Source organism: Carcharhinus amblyrhynchos, chromosome 16 (genome assembly GCF_965287045.1).
Source record: "Carcharhinus amblyrhynchos chromosome 16, sCarAmb.v2.hapA, whole genome shotgun sequence".
Taxonomy (NCBI): Eukaryota; Metazoa; Chordata; class Chondrichthyes; order Carcharhiniformes; family Carcharhinidae; genus Carcharhinus; species Carcharhinus amblyrhynchos.
This window is the reverse complement of record NC_137339.1, coordinates 55356929-55369567: the sequence shown is the minus strand read 5'-3', so window position 1 is coordinate 55369567 and position 12639 is coordinate 55356929. Positions and strand designations below refer to the sequence as shown.

The window sequence follows — 12639 nt, the reverse complement described above, 5'->3', positions numbered from 1 at the left end:
ATGTTGAAACACCTTTATTGAATGCTGCACAATTGTGAGCCTCAGTTAAAGGTTTTGTCATGTAAGTTTGAAATGACTATCTCAATGGAAGCCAAGGCACTAACATTAGCAAAAAATACAGGTGTCTCTGATGATGAGAAGCATTCAGCAAGTTATTTTTTGATGAAACTAGAGACAGTGAAATCACTTTAAAAGCGAAACAGAAGATCATCGTTGAAACTGTGAATGTTATTTGCGGCACATTAATGGTGCAATTGCAGAGTAAAAGTGCACCTCTAAAGAAAAATTTATTTTGCGTGCTTTTCAACAGAAGTTTGGATGAAATGTTAAAAGCCACTGCAGTAAAAAATTAAGTGAATTATATTGGGAGGACATAAAGACAAGTCCTTTTGAAGATGAGAGACATGGACAGAGTGGATAAGGAGCAGCTGTTTCCCTAAGTGGAAGGGTCAGTCATGAGGGGACAAATGTTCAAGATGAGGGGCAAGAGGTTTAGGGGGGATATGAGAGAAAACCTTTTTACCCAGAGGCTGGTGACAGTCTGCAATGCGCTGCCTGGGAGGTAAAGTCTGAGGTCACGTACCAACCAACTCAAAAACAGCTTCTTCCCTGCTGCTGGCACAGTGATCAGCACTGCTACAGGGACCTGAGTTCGATTCCCAGGGTCACTGTCTGTGTGGAGTTTGCACATTCTCCCCATGTATGCGTGGATTTCCTCTGGGTACTCTGGTTTCCTCCCACAGTCCAAAGATGTGGGGGTTAGGTAAATTAGCTATGCTAAATTGCCCTTTAGTGTCCCGGGGTATGTAGGATAGAGCGATTAGCAGAGTAAATATGTGGGATTACAGGGATGGGGTCTGGGTGAGATTGTCGTGAATGCAGACTCAATGGGCTGAATGGCCTTCTTCTGCACTCTAGGGTTTCTATGATAAGAATTTCTGTGATGAAGTGAAACATTCATTCATTTCATCAATAATGATGAGCTCTTTGATTTGAGATCACCAGTTGATTAGTACTGACTTGTACATGATGGTTTGCTGGCAATCTTTCCAAATGTGGAAACCATTCTGAAAATATTTTGAACAATACCTGTCACAAATGCCTCCAGTGAACATTCTTTGTCTGTGTTGAAAACAGTTAAAAATTATTTGCGAAGTAGGATGAGTCAGGAACATTTGACGTTCAGCAATATTGATGATTGAAAGTGCGCCTTTACAAGATTTTACCTATGATGATATAATTGATGACTTTGTGAAAAAAAAGATATTGAAACTGCAATGTCAACCAGGAATGTAGCAAGAAAATCTTAAAAATCTGTTCTTTTTCCATGTTCTCTTGTTTAAATTCTATTTTTCCAAAATGGGAAGATGCCGGCATTGGACTGGGATAAACACAGTCAGAAGTCTCACAACACCAGGTTAAACTCCAACAGGTTTATTTAGTAGCAAATGCCACTAGCTTTTGGAGCACCACTCCTTCATCAGGTGAGTGGGAGTTCTGTTCACAAACAGGGCATATAGAACATAGAACATAGAACATTACAGCGCGGAACAGACATATAAAGACACAAACTCAATTTACAGAATAATGATTGGAATGAGAGTCTTTACAGCTAATCAAGTCTTAAAGGTACAGACAATGTCAGTGGAGAGCATGTTTAGCACAGGTTAAAGAGATGTGTATTGTCTCCAGACAGGACAGTGAGATTTTGCAAGTGGAGGCAAGTCGTGGGAGGTTACAGATAGTGCGACATGAGCCCAAGATCCCGGTTGAGGCTGTCCTCACCTGTGCAGAACCTGACTATCAGTCTCTGCTCAGCTACTCTGCGCTGTCGTGTGTCGTGAAGGCTGCCTTGGAGAATGCTTACCCGAAAATCAGAGGCCGAATGCCTGTGACCGCTGAAGTGTTCCCCAACAGGAAGAGGCTAAAGTTCTAGAACTCCTTGAAGATGAATCCCAGGAAACGTGGCATGACCACCATGACCTGACAGAAAAATGAGCAAGAAAGAACTATCTGGGCAATTAGGATTAGCTTAATGATTGAAACTTGGTGGCTTGGACAAGTTGGGCTGCAGGGCCTGTTTAGAACATAAGAACATAAGAAATAGGAGCAGGAGTAGGCCATCTAGCCCTTCGAGCCTGCCCCGCCATTCAATAAGATCATGGCTGATCTGTCGTGGCTCAGTTCCACATTCCCGCCCTCTCCCCATAACCCTTAATCCCCTCGCTTATCAAAAACCCATCAACCCGCGTCTTAAAAATATTTAGCGAGGCAGCCTCCACCACCTCAACAGGCAGAGAATTCCAGAGATTCACCACCCTTTGAGTGAAGAAGTTCCTCCTCAACTCTGTTCTAAACCCTTTATCTTGAGGCTGTGCCCCCTAGTGCTACTGTCCTTTCTGAGCAGGAAGAGTCTCTCCACCTCTATCCTATCCATCCCATTCATCATCTTATATGTCTCAATGAGATCTCCCCTCATTCTTCTAAACTCTAACGAGTACAAGCCTAGTTTATTCAGCCTCTCCTCATAGCTCAACCCCCTCAACTCCAGTATCAGCCTAGTAAACCTCCTTTGCACTCCCTCCAAGGCCAAAATATCCTTGCGTAAGTACGGCGCCCAAAACGGCACACAGTACTCCAGCTGCGGCCTCACCAATGCCCTATACAGCCGCAGCAAGACCTCCCTACTTTTATATTCAATCCCCCTCGCTATGAAGGCCAGCATCCCATTAGCCTTCCTGACCACCTGCTGCACCTGCAGGCTAGGTTTTTGCGACTCATGCACAAGGACCCCGAGGTCCCTCTGCACCGTCGCCTGCTGCAGTTTTTCGCCACGTGAGTAATAGTCCTTCCTACCGTTATTCCTACCAAAGTGGACCACCTCGCACTTGCCAACATTAAATTCCATTTGCCAGTTCCTGACCCATTCACCCAGCCTATCTAGATCCTTCTGCAGACTCTCCACACCCTCCGCGCAATTTGCCGTTCCACCAATCTTGGTGTCATCAGCAAATTTCGACACCATACACTCGGTTCCCTCCTCCAGATCATTTATATAAATGGTAAATAGCTGAGGTCCCAGCACCGACCCCTGAGGCACTCCACTAGTCACCAACCGCCAATCCGAATAGCACCCATTAACCCCCACTGTCTGCCTCCTATTTGACAACCAGTCCTCTATCCACGCTAACACCCTACCCCCAACTCCATGCCTTCTGCAATAACCTCTTGTGAGGTACCTTGTCAAACGCCTTCTGAAAATCAAGAAAGACCACATCCACCGGCTCTCTATCCACCGCCCTAGACACATCCTCATAGAACTCCAATAAATTTGTCAGACACAACTTCCCCTTAACGAAACTGTGCTGCGTCTGCTCTATCAAGCAATTCCCCTCAAGATGCCTTGCTATTTCCTCCTTGATGACAGATTCTAACATTTTACCTACAACAGACGTTAAACTAACCGGCCTATAATTCCCTGCCTTTTGCCTGGCACCCTTCTTAAACAACGGCGTAACATTAGCCGTTTTCCAATCTTCCGGCACTTCCCCGGAATCCAGCGACGTTTGGAAAATAACCACCAAGGCATCCACTATCACCTCCGCCATTTCTTTCAGAACCCTCGGATACATTCCATCCGGTCCTGGGGACTTGTCCACAGTCAGTCCCTCCAGTCTGTCGAGCACCGCCTCTCTAGTAATAATAATGTCATTGAGACCCTCCAGTCCTACCACCTTTCCATCGCTAACACCCAGCAAATTATTCACGTCTTCCTCTGTGAAGACCGAAACAAAAAAGTTATTCAAGACCTCAGCCATTTCCCCATCCCCTACCACTAAGTCCCCCCTCTCATCCTCTTCCATGCTGTAAACCTCTATGACTGTATGTGGGGAGTGATATCAAGTGATGTTATTTCTGTTGAACTGGCAGCTATGGACAAATGACAAGGTAGAAAGACAAAATCGAAAAATGTTCTACCCTCTGGAAAACCATGGTCTGAAATCGGCTGCACAGCCACGTAAGACCAACTGATGATTCTACATCGCTTCTTCAAAGATTTAAGCTTCTCTTATGCCATTGACTTTGGTTCCATGGTGGGATCAGCTCCTTTGTGAATCTCCACACAGATTAACCAGTACACAGTACAAAGAGAAACTGATGATGATAATACATTGAGATTGCTTTCTGGTAGAGGAAAGGAAGCTGAGAAATTGGTAAAGAATGTGAGTATTTGTGTAGTTTAAGGTCACCTCGGTGAGTGAGCAATTGCCCAATGAGCCTGTGCAATACAAACAGCCATACATCAGCCAATGATTTTTCAGGAAGTAGATGATGTGTTCCATTCTACCCGTAATCAGCCTGAGGAAAGCTAGTGATTTCACATGTCATGCTGCTTAGTAACTGACACAGCATTTCTCTTCAACTTAGGTCGCAAGGTCACAAGGCAAAGGAATCTTTCTATTTCGAAAACTCAAAGATATCATGGAGTGGAGAAAGGTAATATTCTAGAAAATATTACTTCAATTTCTGGAGGTTGTGTAATGATGTCCTTAGTGTCTTATCTCTGCTGTGAGTGAGATCGATCTCTCTGCTGCCCATTTTCTCAGTGCGGAGTGAAATTGATTTCCCTGCTGTCTGTTTCCTCACTGGTAAATTCATGTCCTTTATGCCAATTTCCCTATGCTGGGTGACCCATTTGACCTCCAAAATGGTGATTATGACACCAATCAATTGTCTGTACATGCTTTATAACACTATTCTGACAACCAGTGTGGTCATTTAAATAGAACATAGAACATTACAGCGCAGAACAGACCCTTCGGCCCACGATGTAGCGCCGACCAGTTAAAAAAAAAACAACAACAATGACCCACTAACCTAAACCAATCCCTTTTCATCCATAAACCTGTCCACAGACCTCTTAAACGCCCCCCAACTAGGCGCATTTACAACTGCAGCAGGCAGGGCATTCCAGTCCCTCACCACCCTCTGGGTAAAGAACCTACCCCTGACATCTGTCCTATAACTACCCCCCCTTAGTTTAAAGCCATGCCCCCTCGTGCTAGATTTTTCCATCAGAGGAAAAAGGCTATCACTATCCACCCTATCTAAACCTCTAATCATCTTATATGTTTCAATAAGATCCCCTCTTAGCCGCCTTCTTTCCAGCGAAAACAACCCCAAATCCCTCAGCCTCTCCTCATAGGATCTCCCCTCCATACCAGGCAACATCCTGGTAAACCTCCTCTGCACCCTCTCCAAAGCCTCCACATCCTTCCTGTAATGTGGGGACCAGAACTGCACACAATACTCCAAGTGCGGCCGCACCAGAGTTGTGTACAGTTGCAACATAACGCTACGACTCCTAAATTCAATCCCCCTACCAATAAACGCCAAGACACTGTATGCCTTCTTAACAACCTTATCTACTTGATTCCCAACTTTCAGGGATCTATGTACACATATACCTAGATCCCTCTGCTCCTCCACACTATTCAAAGTCTTCCCGTTAGCCCTATACTCAACACATCTGTTATTCCTACCAAAGTGAATTACCTCACATTTCTCTGCATTAAACTCCATCCGCCACCTCTCGGCCCAGCTCTGCAACCTGTCTAAGTCTTCCTGCAAACTATGACACCCTTCCTCACTATCTACCACACCTCCGACTTTGGTGTCATCAGCAAATTTACTGATCCACCCAACTATACCCTCATCCAGATCATTAATAAAAATCACAAACAACAGTGGCCCCAACACAGATCCCTGAGGCACACCACTTGTAACCGAACTCCATGATGAATATTTACCGTCAACCACTACCCTCTGTCTCCTATCCGCTAGCCAATTCCTAATCCAGTTCCCTAGATCACCCCCAATCCCATACATCTGCATTTTGTGCAGAAGCCTACCATGGTGAACCTTATCAAACGCCTTACTAAAATCCATATACACCACGTCCAATGCCTTACCCCCATCCACCTCTTTGGTCACTTTCTCAAAAAACTCAATAAGGTTAGTAAGGCACGACCTACCCGCCACAAAACCATGCTGACTATCTCCAATCAACTCATTACTCTCCAAATAACTATAAATCCTATCCCTAATAATTTTTTCCAAAACCTTGCCCACAACAGAAGTGAGACTCACCGGTCTATAATTCCCGGGGAAGTCTCTGTTCCCCTTCTTAAACAATGGGACAACATTCGCTAACCTCCAATCATCTGGTACTATACCAGAGGCCAACGACAACCTGAAGATCAGAGCCAGAGGCTCTGCAATCACTTCTCTTGCCTCCCAGAGAATCCTGGGGTAAATCCCATCCGGACCAGGGGACTTATCTATTTTCAGACCCTCTAGAATATCCAGCACATCCTCCTTATCAACTGTAACACTGTCAATTCTACTCCCCTGCAACCCAGTGTCCTCCTCAGCTATATCCATGTCCCCCTGCGTGAAAACCGAAGAGAAATATTGGTTCAATGCTTCACCAATCTCCTCCGGTTCCACACATAACTTCCCTCTGCCGTCTATAACTGGCCCTAACCTTGCCCTAACCAACCTTCTGTTCTTGACATACCTATAGAACGCCTTAGGATTCTCCTTAACCCTATCAGCCAAAGTCTTCTCATGTCCTCTTTTAGCCCTTCTTAGCTCGCTCTTCAACTCCCTCCTAGCCAATCTAAAGCTCCCTAGTGCACTATCCGAGTGCTCACGTCTCATCTGAACATAAGCCTCCTTTTTCTTTTTAACCAACGAATCAACTTTTTTGGTGCACCACGGTTCCCTAGCCTTACCAATTCCACCTTGCCTGACAGGGACATACCTATCACAGACTCGCAGTAGCTGCTCCTTGAAAAAACTCCACATTTCGGACGTTCCCAATCCCTGTAATCTCCTAGTCCAACCTATGTTTCCTAATTCTCTCCTAATAGCCTCATAATTACCCTTCCCCCAGCTAAAACCACTGGCCCAAGGTTCATGCCTATCCCTTTCCATCACTAAGGTGAACGTAACCGAATTGTGGTCACTATCACCAAAATGCACACCAACTTCCAAATCCAACACCTGATCTGGCTCATTTCCCAGCACCAAATCCAATATAGCCTCACCTCTAGTTGGCCTATCTACATACTGAGTCAAAAAACCTTCCTGCACACTTTGCACAAAAACTGACCCCTCTAACGAGCTAGAGCTATAACAATTCCAATCAATATTAGTAAAGTTAAAATCCCCCATAACAATTACCCTATTACTTTCACTCCTAACCAGGATCGTCTCCGCAATCCTTTCCTCAACCTCTCTAGAACTTTTAGGAGGTCTATAAAAGACTCCCAACAGGGTGACCTCTCCTCTCCTATTTCTAATCTCCGCCCATACTACCTCAACAGACAAGTCTTCATCAAACCTCCTCTCTGACACTGTGATACAATCCCTGACCAATAATGCTACCCCTCCCCCCCTTCTACCTCCTTCTCTACTTCGACTAAAACATTTAAACCCCGGGACCTGCAGCAACCATTCCTGCCCCTGCTCTATCCATGTCTCTGAAATGGCCACAACATCGAAGTCCCAGGTACTGATCCACGCTGCAAGTTCACCCACTTTATTGCGAATACTCCTCGCATTGAAGTATACACATTTCAAACCCTGCTCCACCCACCCCTGCGATGCCATGCATTGCAGTCCCCATCCATGCACCCCTCACTTTCAACCCCTCTACTCAGGATCCCTCCCCCCCCTCCGAATCAGTTTAAACTTCCCTGCATAGCCCTAGCAAACTTACCCCCCAGGATATTGGTCCCCTTCTGATTCAGGTGTAGACCATCCCTCTTATAGAGGTCCCACCTTCCCCAGAACGAGCCCCAATTGCTTAAGTACCTGAACCCTTCCCTCCTGCACCATCCTCTCAGCCACAAGTTCAAACTTTCCCTTTCTCTATTCCTCTCTAAACTATCTCGTGGCACAGGCAAGAGTCCGGAGATAACCACTCTATCAGTCTTGGCCTTTAGTTTCCACCCCAACTCCATAAATCTCTGCTTAATATCCCCTTCCCTTAACCTCCCTATGTCATGTGTCCCCACATGAACAATAACTTGGGGTTGATCTCCCTCTCCTCTAAGAGTCCTGAATACCTTTTCAGATACATCCCGGACCCCAGCCCCTGGTAGGCAACACACCAGCCCTGAGTCCCTACCTTTACTTCCGACCCTCCTATCTGTCCCCTTAACCGTGGAGTCCCCAATCACGAGGCCCAATCGTTTACAGCCCCTAACCACCTGAGCTTTCACACTAGGCTCACCCCCAGTGACCTGGTCCCTTTGACTATCCCCAGTTGTTTCCTCCTCAACTGTAGCCTCCAGGACCGAAAACCTATTTTGGAGGGGAACCGCCCCAGGGGATTGTCCCCCCGATTGCTTCTTTCCCCTCTTCCTGGCAGTGACCCAATACTCATTTTTAGGAGTGACTATTTCCTTATAACTCCTATCGATTTCCACCTCTGCCTCCCGAATTATGCGGAGTTCCTCTAACTCCACCTCCAGCTCCTTTACACGCTCCTCCAGAAGGACATTGCTCCAAGTAGTTTCCTCTCTTAATCACACACAGCTTAATATGTTTTTAGTAGCAGCAAAGACACCCAGGCAGTGCTATTTAAAAGGATCATCATGATGCAGTTTGTCCTGATTATTACTGGCTCTTTCAGTGGTTGTGTCCAGATTTGTTTAAAATCACTGGAGTCCACATAGAGTGGTGTGGCAGGTACTGTGAATCTTTCTCCTGACTTCCAGGCACAAAGCACTTGCTCCCAGGTGGGTGTATTGATTTGTGTTGCTCTTAGACTACAGCATGATGGAGTTGATTGGTAGAGGTGGCACGGAGCAGGACAAACTGATAGAATAGTGAGAAAGAGGCAGACAGGATCTCTGTAGGAGGGTATATTCACCCAATCTGTTCATGGAACACTGAACCTAATTAAGAAACAGTATACTAGATGTCAAGATGTATTATTCCGCGTTTATTTCCTCATGTTATCTAATGGGTTATCAGGTCATAGAACCATAGAGGTTTACAGCATGGAAACAGGCCCTTCGGCCCAACTTGTCCATGCCGCCCTTTGTTTTAAAACCCCTAAATTAATTCCAATTGCCCGCATTTGGCCCATATCTTTCTATACCCGTTGTACCTATGTAAGTATCCAAATGCTTTTCAAAAGATAAAATTATGCCTGTCTTTACTACCACCTCTGGCAGCTTGTTCCAGACACTCACCACCCCTCGTGTGACAAAAGGTAACATGAGACTCTTTATTTTAGTACGCTGACCAATCAGTGTTGACTTGACTGATTTGAATCTGAGCTTGATGGTTAACTGTTCCCTGGTTCATTCCCTGTGGCAGCACCTCTACCAATCAGAGTACACTACCCAACCAATCAGCTCTCTCTTCTCATGCAGTATGAATGATTGTTCCTTTACTATATGTATTCTTGTGAATTGTCCTGATGAGTGCAAGATGAAAAGCTTTGAAGCATATCTCTTTCTTTCAGCAACACTTATATTCAGCATCTTCCAGCCTCCTGGAATATTGCCCCCATTGCCACCATGATGTTATGTTGGCCAGAATCAAGGGGCATCATGGCCATATCCAGGGGGAGGAGGTGGGAGGAGTCGTAGGCAATTGAATCCCTTAGGTGGTCAGAGGCATGGTTGTGCAGTGCCCATTGAACATGGTACCTGACAGTGCCTATCTGACACGCTGAGGGTCTCGTTGGGCACCATGAATGTGCCAAGGGTAGTGCCAAGGGAATGGGGCATGAGTGGGGAGGGAGGCAGGGCTTTGATGGTGTGGGGGTATGTAGAATGGCAGGGGGGGCTTATGTAGGGGAGGAGATGTGCAAGGGTGATATGTAAGTGTGGGGAGCTATGCAGAGGGGGGATGAGATATACAAGGCGGGATGATTGTTACTTTGTTTGAGGCCTGATGTAAAGACTAATAAAAGACCACGAGGTAGGTGGGAGTAAACAAACTGGAATCGTTTATAAACGCATCTATTTTCTTGCACAGTCAACATAAGACTGACTATTCAAACTCCACCCAGGATGGACATGAGTCCCAGGTCACCTGACCTATTCTCTTAAAGGAGCATGCGTAACTACGGAACACTCCTCCTTATTACTTCAAACTCCCTCAAATAATACATTTACATTGTTAACAAAATTCAATTATAACATACACATCTTACACACAAATGTAAGTGGCAGTATCAACATTCATTTAAAAGTCTACATGGACGTAATGGCCATGATTCTCCCAAAAAAATTCGAAGTGTCAAATTCACAAGAAAATTGGTGTAAATCACACTTGTTTTATTTCAGTGTGACTTCAGACTTGAATCTCCCACAAACATGAATATAATTAAAAGCTCGGGAGGAGCGGGTTCTATTCACGCCAGAGGTTGACAGTTCCGGAACACTGTACCTATGCAGTGGCCTTGCAGAATTTGGCATTGTTAAAGAGACATGCTGAGCAATGCGAATTTGTCTACATAGGTTTCGTCCAGGTGTTCCGGTTTCCTCCACAATACAAAGATGTGCGGGTTAGGTGGATTGGCCGTGCTAAACTGCCCCTTTTTATCAGGGGGATGAGCTAGGGTAAATACGTGGGATTATTTCGCATTGCTCAGCATGTCTCTTTAACACTGCCACAAATGGCACGATGGATTCACCTTCCAATTACACTCTCTTAGGAAATCAAAAGCATTCTGCTATCATAAGTGGCCTTGGAGCATAATAATTTCTTAGTATTTTGCACAACTCTACTGGGGGTTGCATTGCAGCTTTCTCAGGTTGTGTGAGGCTTCTTAATGTCACAAACATTTTACTCCCAAATTACTTAAGAAAACGGCTACTGTGAGTTCATCATCTACCTTATTTGCTTTAAATAAGAGTGGAAACGTTCCATTTATAGCATCAAGCTCTGCATATCTTTGTTGACCCACCCTTTTCTGTTTCTATTGGTGAGGGTTCTGTAGCCACTTTTTAGTGTACTTTTGCCACTCATTGCATCGCCGCCCCCTCACTGAGTGTGCTCTCTTATTCTTCCTGTTGGTTGCAATCCAAATACTCTCGCAAGTGCTTCCTTCCTGACAGTCTCGGTGCTCCCGGTGGAGAAATCCCTGTCCTATACTTGGCCTTCGACTGTAGCCCGAGTGCCCTTGCAACCACTGCCTTCAGCCCGTTTTCCAGCTTTTGTGGCACCAAATGCGGTCCAAGTCCCCTCACTACCGCTTCCCTCAACATCTAGGCTTGTTCCCTTAATCTACCTCAACAATTTGTGTCATTTTCGGAGTCCAGGATGACATCAATCTTTCTCTGTCTCCCGAAAAATCAGCAGTGTTAGGCCATGGGTAGTGACTCAGCCACGTCACCAATCATTATGCATGAGTTCTGATATACTGACGAGGTACATGGGAGTAAACTAACTGGAACTATTTATTAACATGATTATGTCCTAGCAGAGTCAGCACAACACTGGCTAGGCAAATTCCAGTCACCTGACCCATTCTATTATAAGACCGTATCCCAACATACATAACAGTGAGCAGGAGAGCCTGAGGGGGGCATATGGGATCTGCCAGGGGACTCGAAGGTCATGCCAAAGCTGGCAGCCCATGTTGGTGTGGGGGAAGAACATGTTGATGATGGGGGTGGTGCTCCAGTGTTGTGGGGGGCAGTGACAGGAGGTCTCCCAGTTCATTGGGAGATCGTTGCGCCCTGCGCAACCATATCCTAGCGCTCTGATGTGGCTTCCCCGGTGTATTTAGGTCCCTCCCTCAACCTCCTAGCGGTCAGAAAAACTGACAGTGTGGGAAGATTGCCTTGCTGAACTCACCCAAAAAATCAGTGTGGTACATTCCTGTTTTCAGACTTTTATGACAGGGCAGTGGATGTTGTATACATGGACTTTATTAAAGCCTTCGATAAACTTTCTCATGGCAGGCTGATTCAGAAGGTGAATATGGGATCCGAGGTGAGCTGGTAAGATGGATACAAAACTGGCTTGGGCATAGAAGGCAGAGAGTAACAATGGAAGGGTACTTCTGTAACTGGAGGTGTTCTGTGGATCAGTGCTGGGGTGTCTGTTGTTTGCAATGTATATAAATGACTTGGAGGAAGGCGTAGGTGGTGGTCTGTTTAGTAAATTTGTAGGTGATAACAAAAATTGGGGGAATAGCGGATAGTGAGGAGGATTATCAGAGGATACAATAAGAGATATAGACCGTTTTGAGACTTGGCCGGAGAAATGGCAGATGGAATTTAACCCAGACAACTGAGGTGATGCCATTTGGAAGGCCTACTGCAAAAGGAAAGTATACAGTAAATGATAGAGCCCTTAAAAATATTGAATGTTGTTCGTCCATCGTCGTCGATGAAGACCTCGACACCATTTGTCATTTTGAGGCTGGATGCAATGTGTCCAAAGATGACTGATCAGGCCAATTCAGGCATGGAATATCCTGGCACATATTGGACAGACTTGTATAGACATTGTACTTGTTGTGCTGGTGGCTCTGGACTTGCACAGCTTGCGCTTAAGTTGTGCTTCAGCAATGCACCTTGCTTCGTGAGCTTGACAGACCTT

The 12639-nt window shown here is 45.5% G+C and overlaps 1 protein-coding gene across 1 annotated transcript in view; it reads left to right on the top strand.

Moving 5' to 3' along the window:
- ttll9 (tubulin tyrosine ligase-like family, member 9) overlaps window positions 1-12639 on the top strand; it is a 90263-nt gene that overhangs the window by 18575 nt on the left and 59049 nt on the right. The window contains exon 6 of the mRNA XM_080205103.1: window positions 4429-4497. Within this exon, the coding sequence (XP_080061229.1) occupies window positions 4429-4497 (69 nt within the window). The remainder of the gene's footprint in view (window positions 1-4428; window positions 4498-12639) is intronic.